The 12,897-nt window shown below is 34.9% G+C and overlaps 1 protein-coding gene across 3 annotated transcripts in view; it reads left to right on the forward strand.

Annotated features, from left to right (window-relative positions):
* The window catches only part of CNTN5 (contactin 5), a 1,537,434-nt gene that overhangs the window by 1,056,937 nt on the left and 467,600 nt on the right, over positions 1 to 12,897 (forward strand). For all 3 annotated transcript variants that reach the window (XM_078147163.1, XM_078147162.1, XM_020996136.2), the window contains one exon: positions 4,611 to 4,706. In XM_078147163.1, the coding sequence (XP_078003289.1) occupies positions 4,611 to 4,706 (96 nt within the window). The remainder of the gene's footprint in view (positions 1 to 4,610; positions 4,707 to 12,897) is intronic.

A 12,897-nucleotide genomic window follows, 5' to 3' on the forward strand; every position in this document is an offset into this window, starting at 1 on the left:
CTAGTAAGTGCTTGAGACAAGATTCAAACTCAGTTTTTCCTAACTCCAAGTATAATTCTCTATCAACTACACCATCTGGATACCTAAATTCTAGACTGTCATGTTTCCCTTTCTGATCAGGGATTCTTTACTTCTTTGACTTTCTTTCCAATTAGGGCCTTTAAAGTTGATTCACAGGGCAGTCAAAGAATTACTATCTTCTAGTCATGCATCTTTGGCTCTTCCTTCTACCCCATGCACTAGATCCAATCAGTTGGTAAATCCTAACAATTCTATTTCTCCCACACCTCTTAGGTCTATTTCATCCTTTCTTCTTTCACTACAGTGATCCCAGATCAGGAACTCATTATTCCACATGTGAAATATTGGTATTGCTATGTAACTGCTCTTGGTGTCTCATCTTTCAAGATTTCACCTGATTCTCACTGCTACTAAAGCCATCATCCTAATGTCCTTCTCTGATGACATTCCTCTATTCAAAATCTTTTAATAGATATCCACTAGCTAACAAATAAAGTCTAAACTTCTTGCCTGGTATAAGGATGGGGGGGAGGGCTCCATTGATTCAGCTCACCCACCCCCCAATTCTACTTAAAATTAGTTGCCTTTGTTGGGTCAGAACACTTCTTGATTGAATCAGACATTCAGAACTATACATTAACAAGGTCCAGAGACCTCCTAGAACCAATCAAAAACATGTAAATTAGGACAGGAAGTCTGTTTCAGTGGATTAGGGACTTGGTTTCAAACTGAGGAACTTGTACAAAAACAAGGAGTTACTTCAGAAACTGAAAGAGATTTTGAGGGTCTAGCAGAGGAGAGGATGGAGTAGGGAATGACAAGAACTGGGTAGGGAAAAATCCACAACGTGGGGGCAAAGGGCAAAAGACAAAAGGGAAGTAAGACTTAACTATGCAGAGAAAGAAGAGAAAAATGAGGGACATCAGCCCTGCAGGCATCTTGGAGCAGAAGACACCAGCTGGCTCCACCAAGTACACCCACTTTTTCAAGGACCACTAAAAGATCCAAGAAAAGTCCTGCATTTTCCCCAACTTCCCCTCCTACTACCTATTAACAAACACTACAATATAGTCTAGTGCTTAATCAAATATTTCCAAACCTAGATTTTGCCTTAACCATATAGAGACTAGAGTTTAGCTCGAAATAAGTACAAATATAATTTAAGACAGAGAGCCAAACCTCTTTCTAAGTGTTAGAAACTTTTTTCCTAACTGGGTCTTGGAATGATAGTGATTATGCTTCTAACTTGTCATTTAATATGAAGTCCCTAAAGCATCATAGTAGAGAAGCATGTGGACCTGAGAGACCATCATATTACCCCTGGGCTTAATATAAGCTAATTAGATTAATAAGAGGTTGTCCTGGTGTTCAATGATCTCCACAATCACAGCCTTAAGGCACATTTCTCCTATTCATATTATATCTTCTGACTTTTGTCCTCCCTGCCTCCCCCATGCTTATCCATCATTTGTTCTTGAATCCAGTCTTTGCTCATACCACATCATATACATATACATACATACAAACATATATAACATACATATACATACATGCATGCATGCATACATACATACATACATATATATGTATATGTATACTAACTCATAATCCCATCTTCATCTCTTCAAGGCCCAGCTTAGGTCAAGCCATTAATTCAGACCTCATTCATCCTCCTTCACAATTGCCATAGGACTTTTCTTAGATGACCTCTTTAAATGTCTTATCTTCTTCTTTATATAACAGTTGAGATCCTTGAGAAAGGAATCATTGTTGGATCTATCTTTCTACTCTCAGAACCCAACAGAGTGCTTTGCATGAATTCTATTTGAATTGAAAACTCTTCCTTGTGTTTTCCTTGGCATATTCAAATCATAGAGTGAGCTTAGAAAAGGAGAAAAGATATTGGACATTGTCAGGAGATATCTGAATTGCAAGCTGACCCTTGTCACTTTCTATTTTTTTTTTGCCATTGGGCAAGTCAGTGTCTCTGAGCCCCAGTTTTCTTCTCTGTAAAATGAGCATAACAATACCTACAGTACTCACCTCACATGATTGCTATGACGACCAAATGAGACGTGAATGTGTGAAATCTGGTGAAAACTTGAAAACTACATGAAAATGCTAATAACTATTATAGCCTAATGGATAAATGACTGAATAAAAGATTGAATATTGATAAAATGCATATGATGATTGGTCTTTACTGTAGGTGGAGGTGTAAAGGAATAAGAGGTGTATGTGTTTGCTTTTTTAATGAATTAAAACAGTATTTTAGTGAGTGAGCAAAGTATAGTTAAAAAATTGTTTATCTTCAGAGTCAGGAAGACCTAAGCTCACTGTGACACTAGCTGTGTGATCAGCCAATCACCTAACTAAACTTCAGTTTCCTCATCTGCAAAATGGGGATAATATTATCAATAGTAGCTCTTTTATGTGGCTGTTTTAACCACCAAATGAGATAATGTCTGTAAAGAGCTTTCTAAACCTTAAAGCTTTTTATAAAGATTTGCTGTTATTAGAATCATTATATTTTTTTTTCCTTGCCTTCCTTCAATAAAATAAAATTGGTCCCAGATAGTAAATATATAGTCTTTAAATGATGGAAGTGCCAATTTCTTGTCTTTTTTTTTTCCTTTGGTAAATAGAGAGCTCTTATAAGACTAGCACCACTCTAATGTAACAAAACACATATATATTTATTTTAAATAACTATTTGTGTATGCTCCATTTAACTCAAGCTGTAACAATGAGTACATATCTCTATAGCAGTCCAGAATTTTTCATTAAAGAAAATTTAAAGGTAATTTATTTAGAAATATCTCTTATATTTCCTGACTCACTTAATGTGACATAAAACCATGTTGATTTCATACTAATAATTAACATCAACTGAATTGAAACAGTGTCTATTTTAAAATTCAGCTCAATAGTAATCTATTCTTGTTGATTTAATTCAAAATTTGGGTAACAGACTTAGAAACAAGACCTAGATTAGCAGAATTACTTGCAGTATTGCAAAAGTTTCTAATCAGCTTATGTGACCAAGGGTACAGGACCTACACTAACTGATCATTAAGAGTAGGGAAGGTACAGGGTGTGATTGGAAACAAAAGTGGCTTCTATACCTTTTGATTTCCCTGGCTAATCTGGGGAAAAATAAATTGAATTCTACTATAGTGTTAATGGGTTGCAACATGTTAATGGGAACCAATGAGTTAATGGGTTGCCCTACCTTTTTACAGTTTAAAAGTAGCTTCTGGAAACACAATACTTTGCCCTGAAGGAGCAATTCTAATGGCTAGCTTGTAGGGAAGATATTTGGGGCAGCTAGGTCTTGAAATCACATCACAGGGCCTATTCAGTTTTGACCCTGTCAGCTTGGCAGTTAAAAAGAAACTCCTTTCAGTTTGAATTTTCTTTTTTTTTGGGGGGGGGCTGGAGAACCTAGCTATTATGTTGTTAAAGCAGATCCGTGTAGAGATGCAAAAAAGATCTAAGATAAGAGATTTTCAGTAAAAAGCAATGTTTAAAGAGAAAAGGGTCAAGATCTCTGGCCTTTAGCATTTAGTGTTAAGGACCCCTGTCTAAATGCACCACAGTTTCTTTTTGAGATCTGGTCATACCAAGTATAAAAGATAAACTCGTGTCCAATGTATTCCCAAAACATATTCTAACTCTTTTTTCTTCCCTCTTATTTCATAAAATGCCTGCCATTGATGTGTAGGTTGAGAAAGGGGAAAGGAGGAAGCATTAAGGAGACTCCATATAGGAGACATGAAAATACAGCTGGATTTTTGTCCTACTTTATTTTATCTTTTTTCTCTCAATATTTTTTAAATCAAATATCCATTCTAATTGGGTAAGTGCAGTCTACTTGAGGGATAGAGAATTGACCTCCCATGTTGTAATCTCTTCTAAATATTAGTGGGTTTTCCTGTTGCAGGAACACTGCCAAAACTATAGACCTGCATCAAAAATGAATGGGCACTATTAAATAATTCAGTCCATTCTTAAACTTCCATGGAATAGAAGCAACATGACCTCCTGACTTACATTTAGAAGAAAAGAACACTTCATATCCTCTTCATATTAAGTGAGATCACCCAAGTCTCTATAATTTGGTAAATTCCAACTGTGTACTTGCTATATCCTGTATTCCTACAGTGACATATATAATGGGTCTCCACAGGCAGCAGGTTTGACAGTAGACAACCCTCACCACCTTTATTTCTCTTCTCACTATGCATGGATGGCTTTTATTGGTAGGGAAAAAATCGATAAACAGGAAATGGTATAAAGAAATAAAAAAGCTATTAAATGTCTGTTATAAATGTTGTATTGCTTAATATCTCCCCACTGACAACATATGTGTTCACTGCAAGAAGTAATAAATAACTTGATGTAACCTAAAAATCTTTGTAGTTAAAATAAGATTTATTTTTAGGAGCCTTCTATCACTGATTAACAAATCAAAATAGGCATTGTAAGCATAACAATGAGGTGGTGGGAGAGAGAAATGTAAGTTATAATAGTAAGAAAAATTTCAGCTCCTTCCTGTCATACATCTAAATGCTGTGTTGTGTTGACAGATCTGGGAAATTTTAGTGGCCGGACAAGAAGTGCAGTCTCTGTGAGGGAAGGCCAGGGGGTTGTTCTGATGTGTTCTCCTCCGCCTCATTCACCAGGTACAGTAGGATTCCCATTATGGATTGCTTCTGTTCTCTTTGACTGTATGTTCATTTGTTTGAATGGTGTCATGTATTAACTGTGAAACATACCAAATGAAATGTCTATATTGCAATTGATATGTCTCTGAGTACCAGAGGAGTAATTAAACATCATTCGTTCTAGATGCCATTGAGTGGGAGACTGAGTTCCTATGATAAGATTATTTTATTGCCACTCTAACTGTTCACTGTCATGGTTGTGTCTCTGCCTGCACCAGTGAGAAATGTATTGCCTGAAGCTCAAGGAAGGAGATGAGTGGAGAGAGGATAGAGACTTTGCAAAACTTCTTTGGAATGTTAGCATTGAGTCCCAGACCTACTGAATACCAATGTGCATCCTCCTTCAGTAAATAACCTAGACGATTATTTGTAGTGTTCTTCACTGCACTTTAGCCAGCACCATTAAGAAACAAATTTTAAGTTTCCAAATAAAAACATAGAACACATAGTATCCTGTATGACTTTTTGGTACAAGAACTTTTGCCTGTAAAACTCACGGTGAGGGACAGGTGGTTTTTAATGGATTTGGTAGTAGACCAGTACACTGTTTTCACATCAAACATACATACTTTTGGCGATCTGTGGCTGGTTACATTCTTTCTTAGGCTTGAGTTCTATAATTTGTTACAAGTTACCCTAAGTTCAGGTGAATTATAATAGTACTTCTTGTTTCATAGGAGAGAATCAAAGATTTAGATGCTCTAAAGTCTATGAGCTTATGATTGGTCTATTTCTAATTAAGAAGTTAATAAAATAACTTGGAGGCAAAAAAAAAGTAGGAAGAAGATTGATTTTCCATGTGCCCTGTTCACTTTTCCTTTAATAATTAGTAAGAAAGACAAAATTATTTTTAAGCTATGTTAGTCATGCAGTAGAGGAACATGATTCTGTTTGGAGTAATATTTTTTTAATCAGAAATAGCAAGTTACATAAAGGTGTATCTTTAAAATCTCCCTTCCTTTGACATTGGGCCTTTTCCAGGTTCACCTTTCAGTTGTTGTCAACTTTGTTAACTTAGATTTAAAAATGAAATGTTGTGACAGTAATGATGTAGTAAGTCAATAAACATGCAGAAAGTGTTTACTGGGTTTCAGGAACTGTGTAAATTTATGGGAATATAAATACAAAAAGAAAGATAGTACCTGCCCTTAAGAAACTCACAATCTAATGGAGGAAAAAAACTCACAATCTAATGGAGGAAAATAACACACAAAAAGAAAAGCAGAAAAGGGAGTGGATGGGCACAAACATAATAGAGTCCAGTACAAAAGATTGTAGACAGGAGAAAATAAAGAGATGGCTAGCCCGGGATTCCATTTTAAGTGGAGACTCTGAAAGGAGTTGTTCTTTGCTCTAATCAGAGAGGCAGAAGGTACTGAAGGCCCCAATGAGATATGAATACAAGGCTGATCCAATCTCAAAGGATGATGTTTCCTGATAATGAGGTTCTTGGGACACATGATCTTGATGGAGTCCAGTCCAAAGGAGTGCAGCCAGATAAGGAACAGATAGCTGGGAGCCCTCTCTAAATGGCAATTACTATATGACTGAGAGGAAATTTTTCTCTGCTCAGAGACTATAGACTCTTAATCGTGTTTAACATTTTGGGAATGTTAAAGTGTGGGTATAATATAGTGGGAGGTCAAGGGCAGGGTGAGTGGGGAGAGGTTGGAGTTTCAGTGAACCTTCTTGGACTTACCTACTTTAGATGTGCCAGGAGGTAGAGAATAGCTCTAAATAATATGTTCAAATTTTAAAATATTTTAAAAATCTTTGTTTAACATTAATAAAGGCATAACATATTTTTCACATAAAATGAGTATTCATATGGTTTTGCTCCCATAGAGGCAATAGCTTAAAAGGTCTAGAAATTTATGGTATCATATTCTGGGTGTTCCAAACATCTTAGTTCAGTTTAAATGATTAATAGCTTAAAACTGCACTAAGACTTTTCAGGTGTCCTGTGTTAATTATGGAATGACTACTATCTCAGTTTGGATTTTTATACAATTCAAACTATGTTTAAGAATTTTTGGGAATGGATTTGAGGTTGGAGGAACTGGATTCAAATTCCAGTGGTGCCTCTTGTGTGACTTTAGGCAAATAATTTAATATCTCTGGACCTCAGTTTTCTTATCTGTAAAATGAACCAAATAACCTCTGTGGTCCTTTTTGCTTTGTATTTATGATCCACGGAGGAAATTTACTTCGGTTTTAAGGATATGTATTTAGGTATATCCCAGAATCATATTCACTGAACAGAAATACATACCTGAAGAGGAAGGTTAACCAACACTCTAGAGTAGTTTGTGATCCACTAACACTATTGTGCGTTGTGGAGAATACTATTCTTATCTTGTGTAAATTTAACTTTAGTTTGTCCATTTTTATCCACTGCGTCTTTTGCCAAAGAAAATCAACTTGTTGTAGAAATGACATCTACTTCCATCAGATTAGCTGCCCAGCAAGAAATTAGGTGCAAGTGGGCTTTGAGAGCTATATATGTGTATTTGAGAATTAATTGCTGTGAGGGATGAAGGCAAGGAGGGGCGAAAATCCCTTCCTCATTAGTTTGACATGGAAAAGACAAACTACAAGGGAAGGTTAGTACAGAGATAAACTCTGGGCCATGTTTGCTTTGAAATCAGGATAAGAAAACAAATGAGTAGAACCATGGCCATGGTTGGTTTGGGAAAGAACACAACACAAAAGAGAAAACTGGAAGGAGTTATATTCTTTACTTTTCACAAACAGAAACAGTGTTGATCACAGGACATCAAGTGAACACTTCTGAAACAATCACAGAGTATCAGTGGTCCCTGAAGGGTGCACTGAAGGTCAACATTCAGATGCTAGGAGATTGGTGACAAACTTCAATTATTTTTATCATTAGTCACCATATGACGTACACATAACACACACAGTCAAATGGAAGAAATAAAAATATGACTTTCTCAAATTTATTTTTCAAAATGTTCTGGTATATTAGCAAGCTAAAATTAAGAAAATATCTTCCCTAAAGAAACAACTTTAAGCAGTGCCAGAAGAAATCAGCTGTTTAAAACTATTTGCTGTTTTCTAAAAAGACTACTCTGACCTTAACTGGGCACTGCATTTCTGTCTGCTTTTTGAAAACAATTTTTCATATTTACCACCCTGAATGTTTAATATATGCCCTGTTCAATGTATTCTCCTATTCTAAATATTCTTATTTTTTTAAAGATTAAGTTTCAATATGCTTAGAGAAAGGGCAGTTGGTGATTCAGTGGTTAGAGCACAAGGCCTAGAATCAAGAAGACCTGTGTTCAAATCTAGCCTCAGATATTTATTAGCTATGTTACCCTATTTGCCTCAGTTTCCTCATCTATAAAGATGAACTGAAGAAAGAAATGGCAAACCACTCCAGTATCTTTACAGAGAACCCCAAGTGGGATAATCAAGAGTTAAACATGCCTGAAACAACTAATGCTTATATGAAGTGGCTTTTCTGTAGAAATCCTTTAATAACAATAGTGTATATTCTCAAAATATTACCTACAAAAAAAAATTCAGTAAATTAAGCCATTTTTTCATACTGACTCTAATTATATGCTGGCAATTTCAAAGACTAAAATAACCAATTCTAACTTAATGATGGCAATGAACCTCAACAGTGCTGAATGCCAATGACGTTGGTCATGGCAGGGGAAATGTGGTCCAAAGAAGGTTTCATTTCTGTGCATCTCTTTAAAGCACTAGAGTAAATGGCACATACAGGAGTGCCTTCGGAAAATGATGACTTGCTTCTATTGCCCTATATAATCAATTAAAAAAGAGCCTCACAAATCCATTCAATCGAAGCTTCCTCTGCCTCACATGCCTATCTGATATCACTAATATGCATAGAGGCTTCTGATTGCCTTCTGCAGTTACCCTTTGTTGGATTGTCCTATATTGATATTTCTTAACTTGTAACTTATGGGGCTTTCTCCTTGATCTCTTGGGACTCTAAGGCTCAGCAAGTTTTGAGTCTAAACAGGCACTGATTGAATATACAGTCAATGCTTTATGGAAACAAACTATACATTAGTATATTCATTTGGAAAGTCCCTAACTTAGGAATTACCCTAAGTAATCCTCTCAGAAATGTATTAAGAGATTGTGATGGGGCTCATTCAACAAGGAATAATTACAGAAAGTTATTAAAGACCTATAAGCTTTCATAAAGTATTGCTTTCCCATGAAATAGCCACTTACAGAAGACAGCTTGCCTAGAACTTTGTGAGTTTTACAGCAAAATGTGTGACCTAGTGAGTACCTCTGAGTCATGATTCTATGCAAGTGATTTTTTACATGAAATAATATGAAATGCTTTTGATCTTCCTGTATTGATTCATCAAAGTAGCTGATTGTATTATCTTGTGTTTCTATTACAAAATTCACAATATTTCTTTTGTTTTTCCTTTATAACTGCAGCACCGTATGAACGACTGCCTTTCTAAGGTCTACCCTCTTTTTCTCTGACAGATATCTGACTGCCTCTCTCCTGCCTGGATTAGAGGCAAACATACAGTGGCAACAATAGGGCGTTAGAGATTGTAGGAAACTAAACATTTTATAACTGAGTTAGCTGGAAACATACACAGAATTTGTCTTTTCTCATAAACTGTGCAAATTTCTGAGTTTTCTTTTAATGATAAGGACTACTGCATTTTCATTCTAAAGGGAAACCTGTCAGAAACACATTAATTTTCTGTTCACACAGAGGGACTCAGAACTGGTATTAGACTTAAATATCTGCTTAAATTTCAGGCCAAATTAGGATAATCAGACACAAAATTCAATACTGAATCAGTGGTAAACCATATATGTATAATCTACCACTATGGATAATACTTTTTAATTTCTTTAATTTGCTTTTTGAGCTGATAGTATTGCCCTGAGCAAACTGAGCCCGTTGTCTATTCGGTGTTCATTTCTCCTTCACAATCTCCGCTGTCACCTCCAAGTACCTGAAGAGTCCAAGCTACCCCTGACTGATTGTATTTTCCCCAACTACACTGTTTCTTGATTCATACCTTTGTATTTTGCTTCTGGCAAGAAAAATTGGCCAGTCTTAAGTTTATTCCTTCAATAGCTATATGAATTGCTATCATTCTAGTTGCTTGGGTAAAATTTTTGTCTAAACTCCTGCCCAGATCACTCTAATTATTGAGTATATCCCTTTCTCTCCTTTTTATTCCTGTGATGCACTCTCCTTTCATATTTAGTCATATAGAATCACAAAATTTGAAAATTGAAAGGGATAGCATCAGCTAACCAGTCCAACTTATACCCAAAAAGAATCTCCCTCTATAACAGAACTCCCAAACTTTTTTGGCTTGCCACCCCATTTTCAAGGAAAAATTACTCAGGGCCTCTGGAAATCTACTTTCTTTAGCCCTTTAATTGTTTTTCTTAAAATTTATATCATTCATATATATATATATATATATATATATATATAAGATATCTTAAATTTAATCACTTATTATAAATTTGTGGGGTTTTTCCTGCATTGAAATTTTGATGATGCAATATTGCATCATGTGTGTAGTATTGGTAAACAAGTTATTACATACACATATTCCTGCCAATGCACGCTGGACTTCCAGACAATGTGTGACACTCTAGCCTGCAAATACTTGCTTGTTAAGACCTGTCAGTAGATTTGACCACTCATCAGTTATACTTGTATTTTGCGTGTTTATTTGGAAAATAATATAACCACTAGAACTTTAATTCTGTCACACAACAGATGAAACATGTACAAATGGTTTTTTTTTCAAATTTTTATCTTCTCTTCTTTCCTTATGTTTCCACCACCTCCTTATTTTTATTTAACTCCCCTCAATTGGGCCAGAGGCTACAACTGCTCCCCCCCACCCCTATCATTCTAGCACCTCTCAGGGGGGCAGTATTGCTCACTTTGGAAACCTCTACAAGTAAGGCATACCTGATTGATCAAATAACATCACCTTGAAGACTTCCAGTGAGGAAGAATCTATTCACTACCTCATGAGGCCACTCATTCTACTTTTGGACCTGTACTTTTTAGAATTTTTAGATTCCTTCAAAGGTCAACAAAAAATGAAACCCAACTACCAAAAGGCCTTTTCTGACCTATCCCATCCATTGACTATTAATGCCTCCCCTCTAAAATTAACTCCCATTTACTTCATATATATTTTACATGAATTTATATGTATATACATTGTTCTTCCATTAGAATGTAAGGTCCTGGAAGGAAGAAATTATTTTATTTTTATATTATATATTCTTCACACGTAGTAGAGTACATGGCACATAATATGTGCCTAATAAATGCTTGTCTTTGATTAATCTTACCCTCTCAACTTATATATTTTATACCTAATTGACAAAAATGATAAGATTTTACCCTAGTAAAAAAAGTTTCACTGTTGAACTAAATATTTATGTAATTATTAGATGTTTCTTTTTTTTAGATGTAATAACATCCATACTATTTGAAAATATGCTCTTACTCATCAGTGAAGTGAAAGTGTTAAACTGGTTAACTTTGACGATCTCTGCCAACCTTAATATTTGATAATGCTAGCATAGTTTTAATTCTGCACATTTTATTTCTGAACATTCTTACTTTAGACCTACTTATCATTTGGGTTAATGAATATTTTAAAGTTTAAAAAAGGTAAAAAATCAAGCCAAAGAATTACAATTTGATTGCAAAATAAGTAATCAAAATATCCAGAAGAAATAAAGTTTTATATAAACTTTACATTTTAGAGGGTAGAATAATAAAAAGCACAACTTCTGTGTGTAAAAAAAGTTTTCATCAAAACAACCTTATGACAAGAGTATAACTATTAATATCCTTACTCTGTAGATGTGGAAACATTCTCAGAGAGCTCATGACTTGCCCAGGATTATGCAGCAATCACCATCAGATCTCTTCACTTTAAATTCAGAGCTCTTTTAACTACATCATACCAAACATTATTTATCTTACATTTTTTTTAACAAAGAATGCATCGTGATCTGATTAAGATTTCCTACTAGTCAAGTACAGTCTTATTTTTTGAGTCTACCATCAATAACTTTTCCAAGCCATTTTATAACATTGTTGTTGGAAGACAGGACTACCAAATCTACTTTACAAACTACTTATTTTCCTGGCTTTTGGTCTATGTGTTTTGTTTCGTTTCGTTTTCATAATGGCATATGATATGATGCACAGAGTATCTGAATCCAGGCTATGATATAAAAGTTGTCCTAAACATTTTATGTTGTTAGCACCAAGTGCTTGATTCTCCTTCTTTGATATTTCTCTATACCCTGAAATGGGACTGCCTCTGATTGCATTCAACACAATGTTTCTCAATTCTTCATTTACTATCCTTCAATGGTGGCAGTATAGAACAATGTTTATCAATTCACACATTCTCAAAGTTTGAAATAAAACACAAAAATGGTCCAAAGCTCCATTTTCTCATTTCCTCCAATGATGTATGAAACACACTTTTCTCTGAGAAAAGCAAAAGATTGGCAGAATTGGTAAATCCCATTGTTTACTTCCCAAGCGGTCAATAACAATCACTGTCAGCAACATATGTAAATGAAAAAATTTTGATTGGCTACTGAGGCTGTTATTCATCTACCAGAAAATGAATATTTTTTTCTTTCTTAGATGGTTAAGCACATCTGCCCTAAATGGGTTTGGTTGCCAAGAAACAGCTCTTTGTACTTTTGAAATTCAGGGTTATACTTGCAAAGGAGAGATTTGCAAAAATGAATAACAAAAGCATTCAGAATATCTGTTACAATATTCAGATTGGTTTGGGAGTTTTAGGGAATATCAGTATAGATAGTCTTTTCAACAAAGAAGTCAGTACTTATTGACTATTTTATTTTTCATATTTTGGCATCGTGGAAAAGAATAGTCCACACCTAAGTGCATACAAAAAATAAACTATAAGATACTAGTTTAAAACTGATCCCCAATTCAAAAAAAAAAACCTGTTAAAACCAAGTATTAGTTGTGTAGAATAATGGAATTCTATAGAGAATACCTCATACACTTTGAGATAACCTATTTCTCTACTTGTACTACAAGCCATTAAAATTACTTATGGAAAATAAAATTCAGGAA

The sequence above is a fragment of the Phascolarctos cinereus genome, unplaced genomic scaffold, assembly GCF_003287225.1.
Source record: "Phascolarctos cinereus isolate Bilbo 61053 unplaced genomic scaffold, phaCin_HiC Scaffold_726;HRSCAF=1367, whole genome shotgun sequence".
NCBI classification, from domain to species: Eukaryota; Metazoa; Chordata; class Mammalia; order Diprotodontia; family Phascolarctidae; genus Phascolarctos; species Phascolarctos cinereus.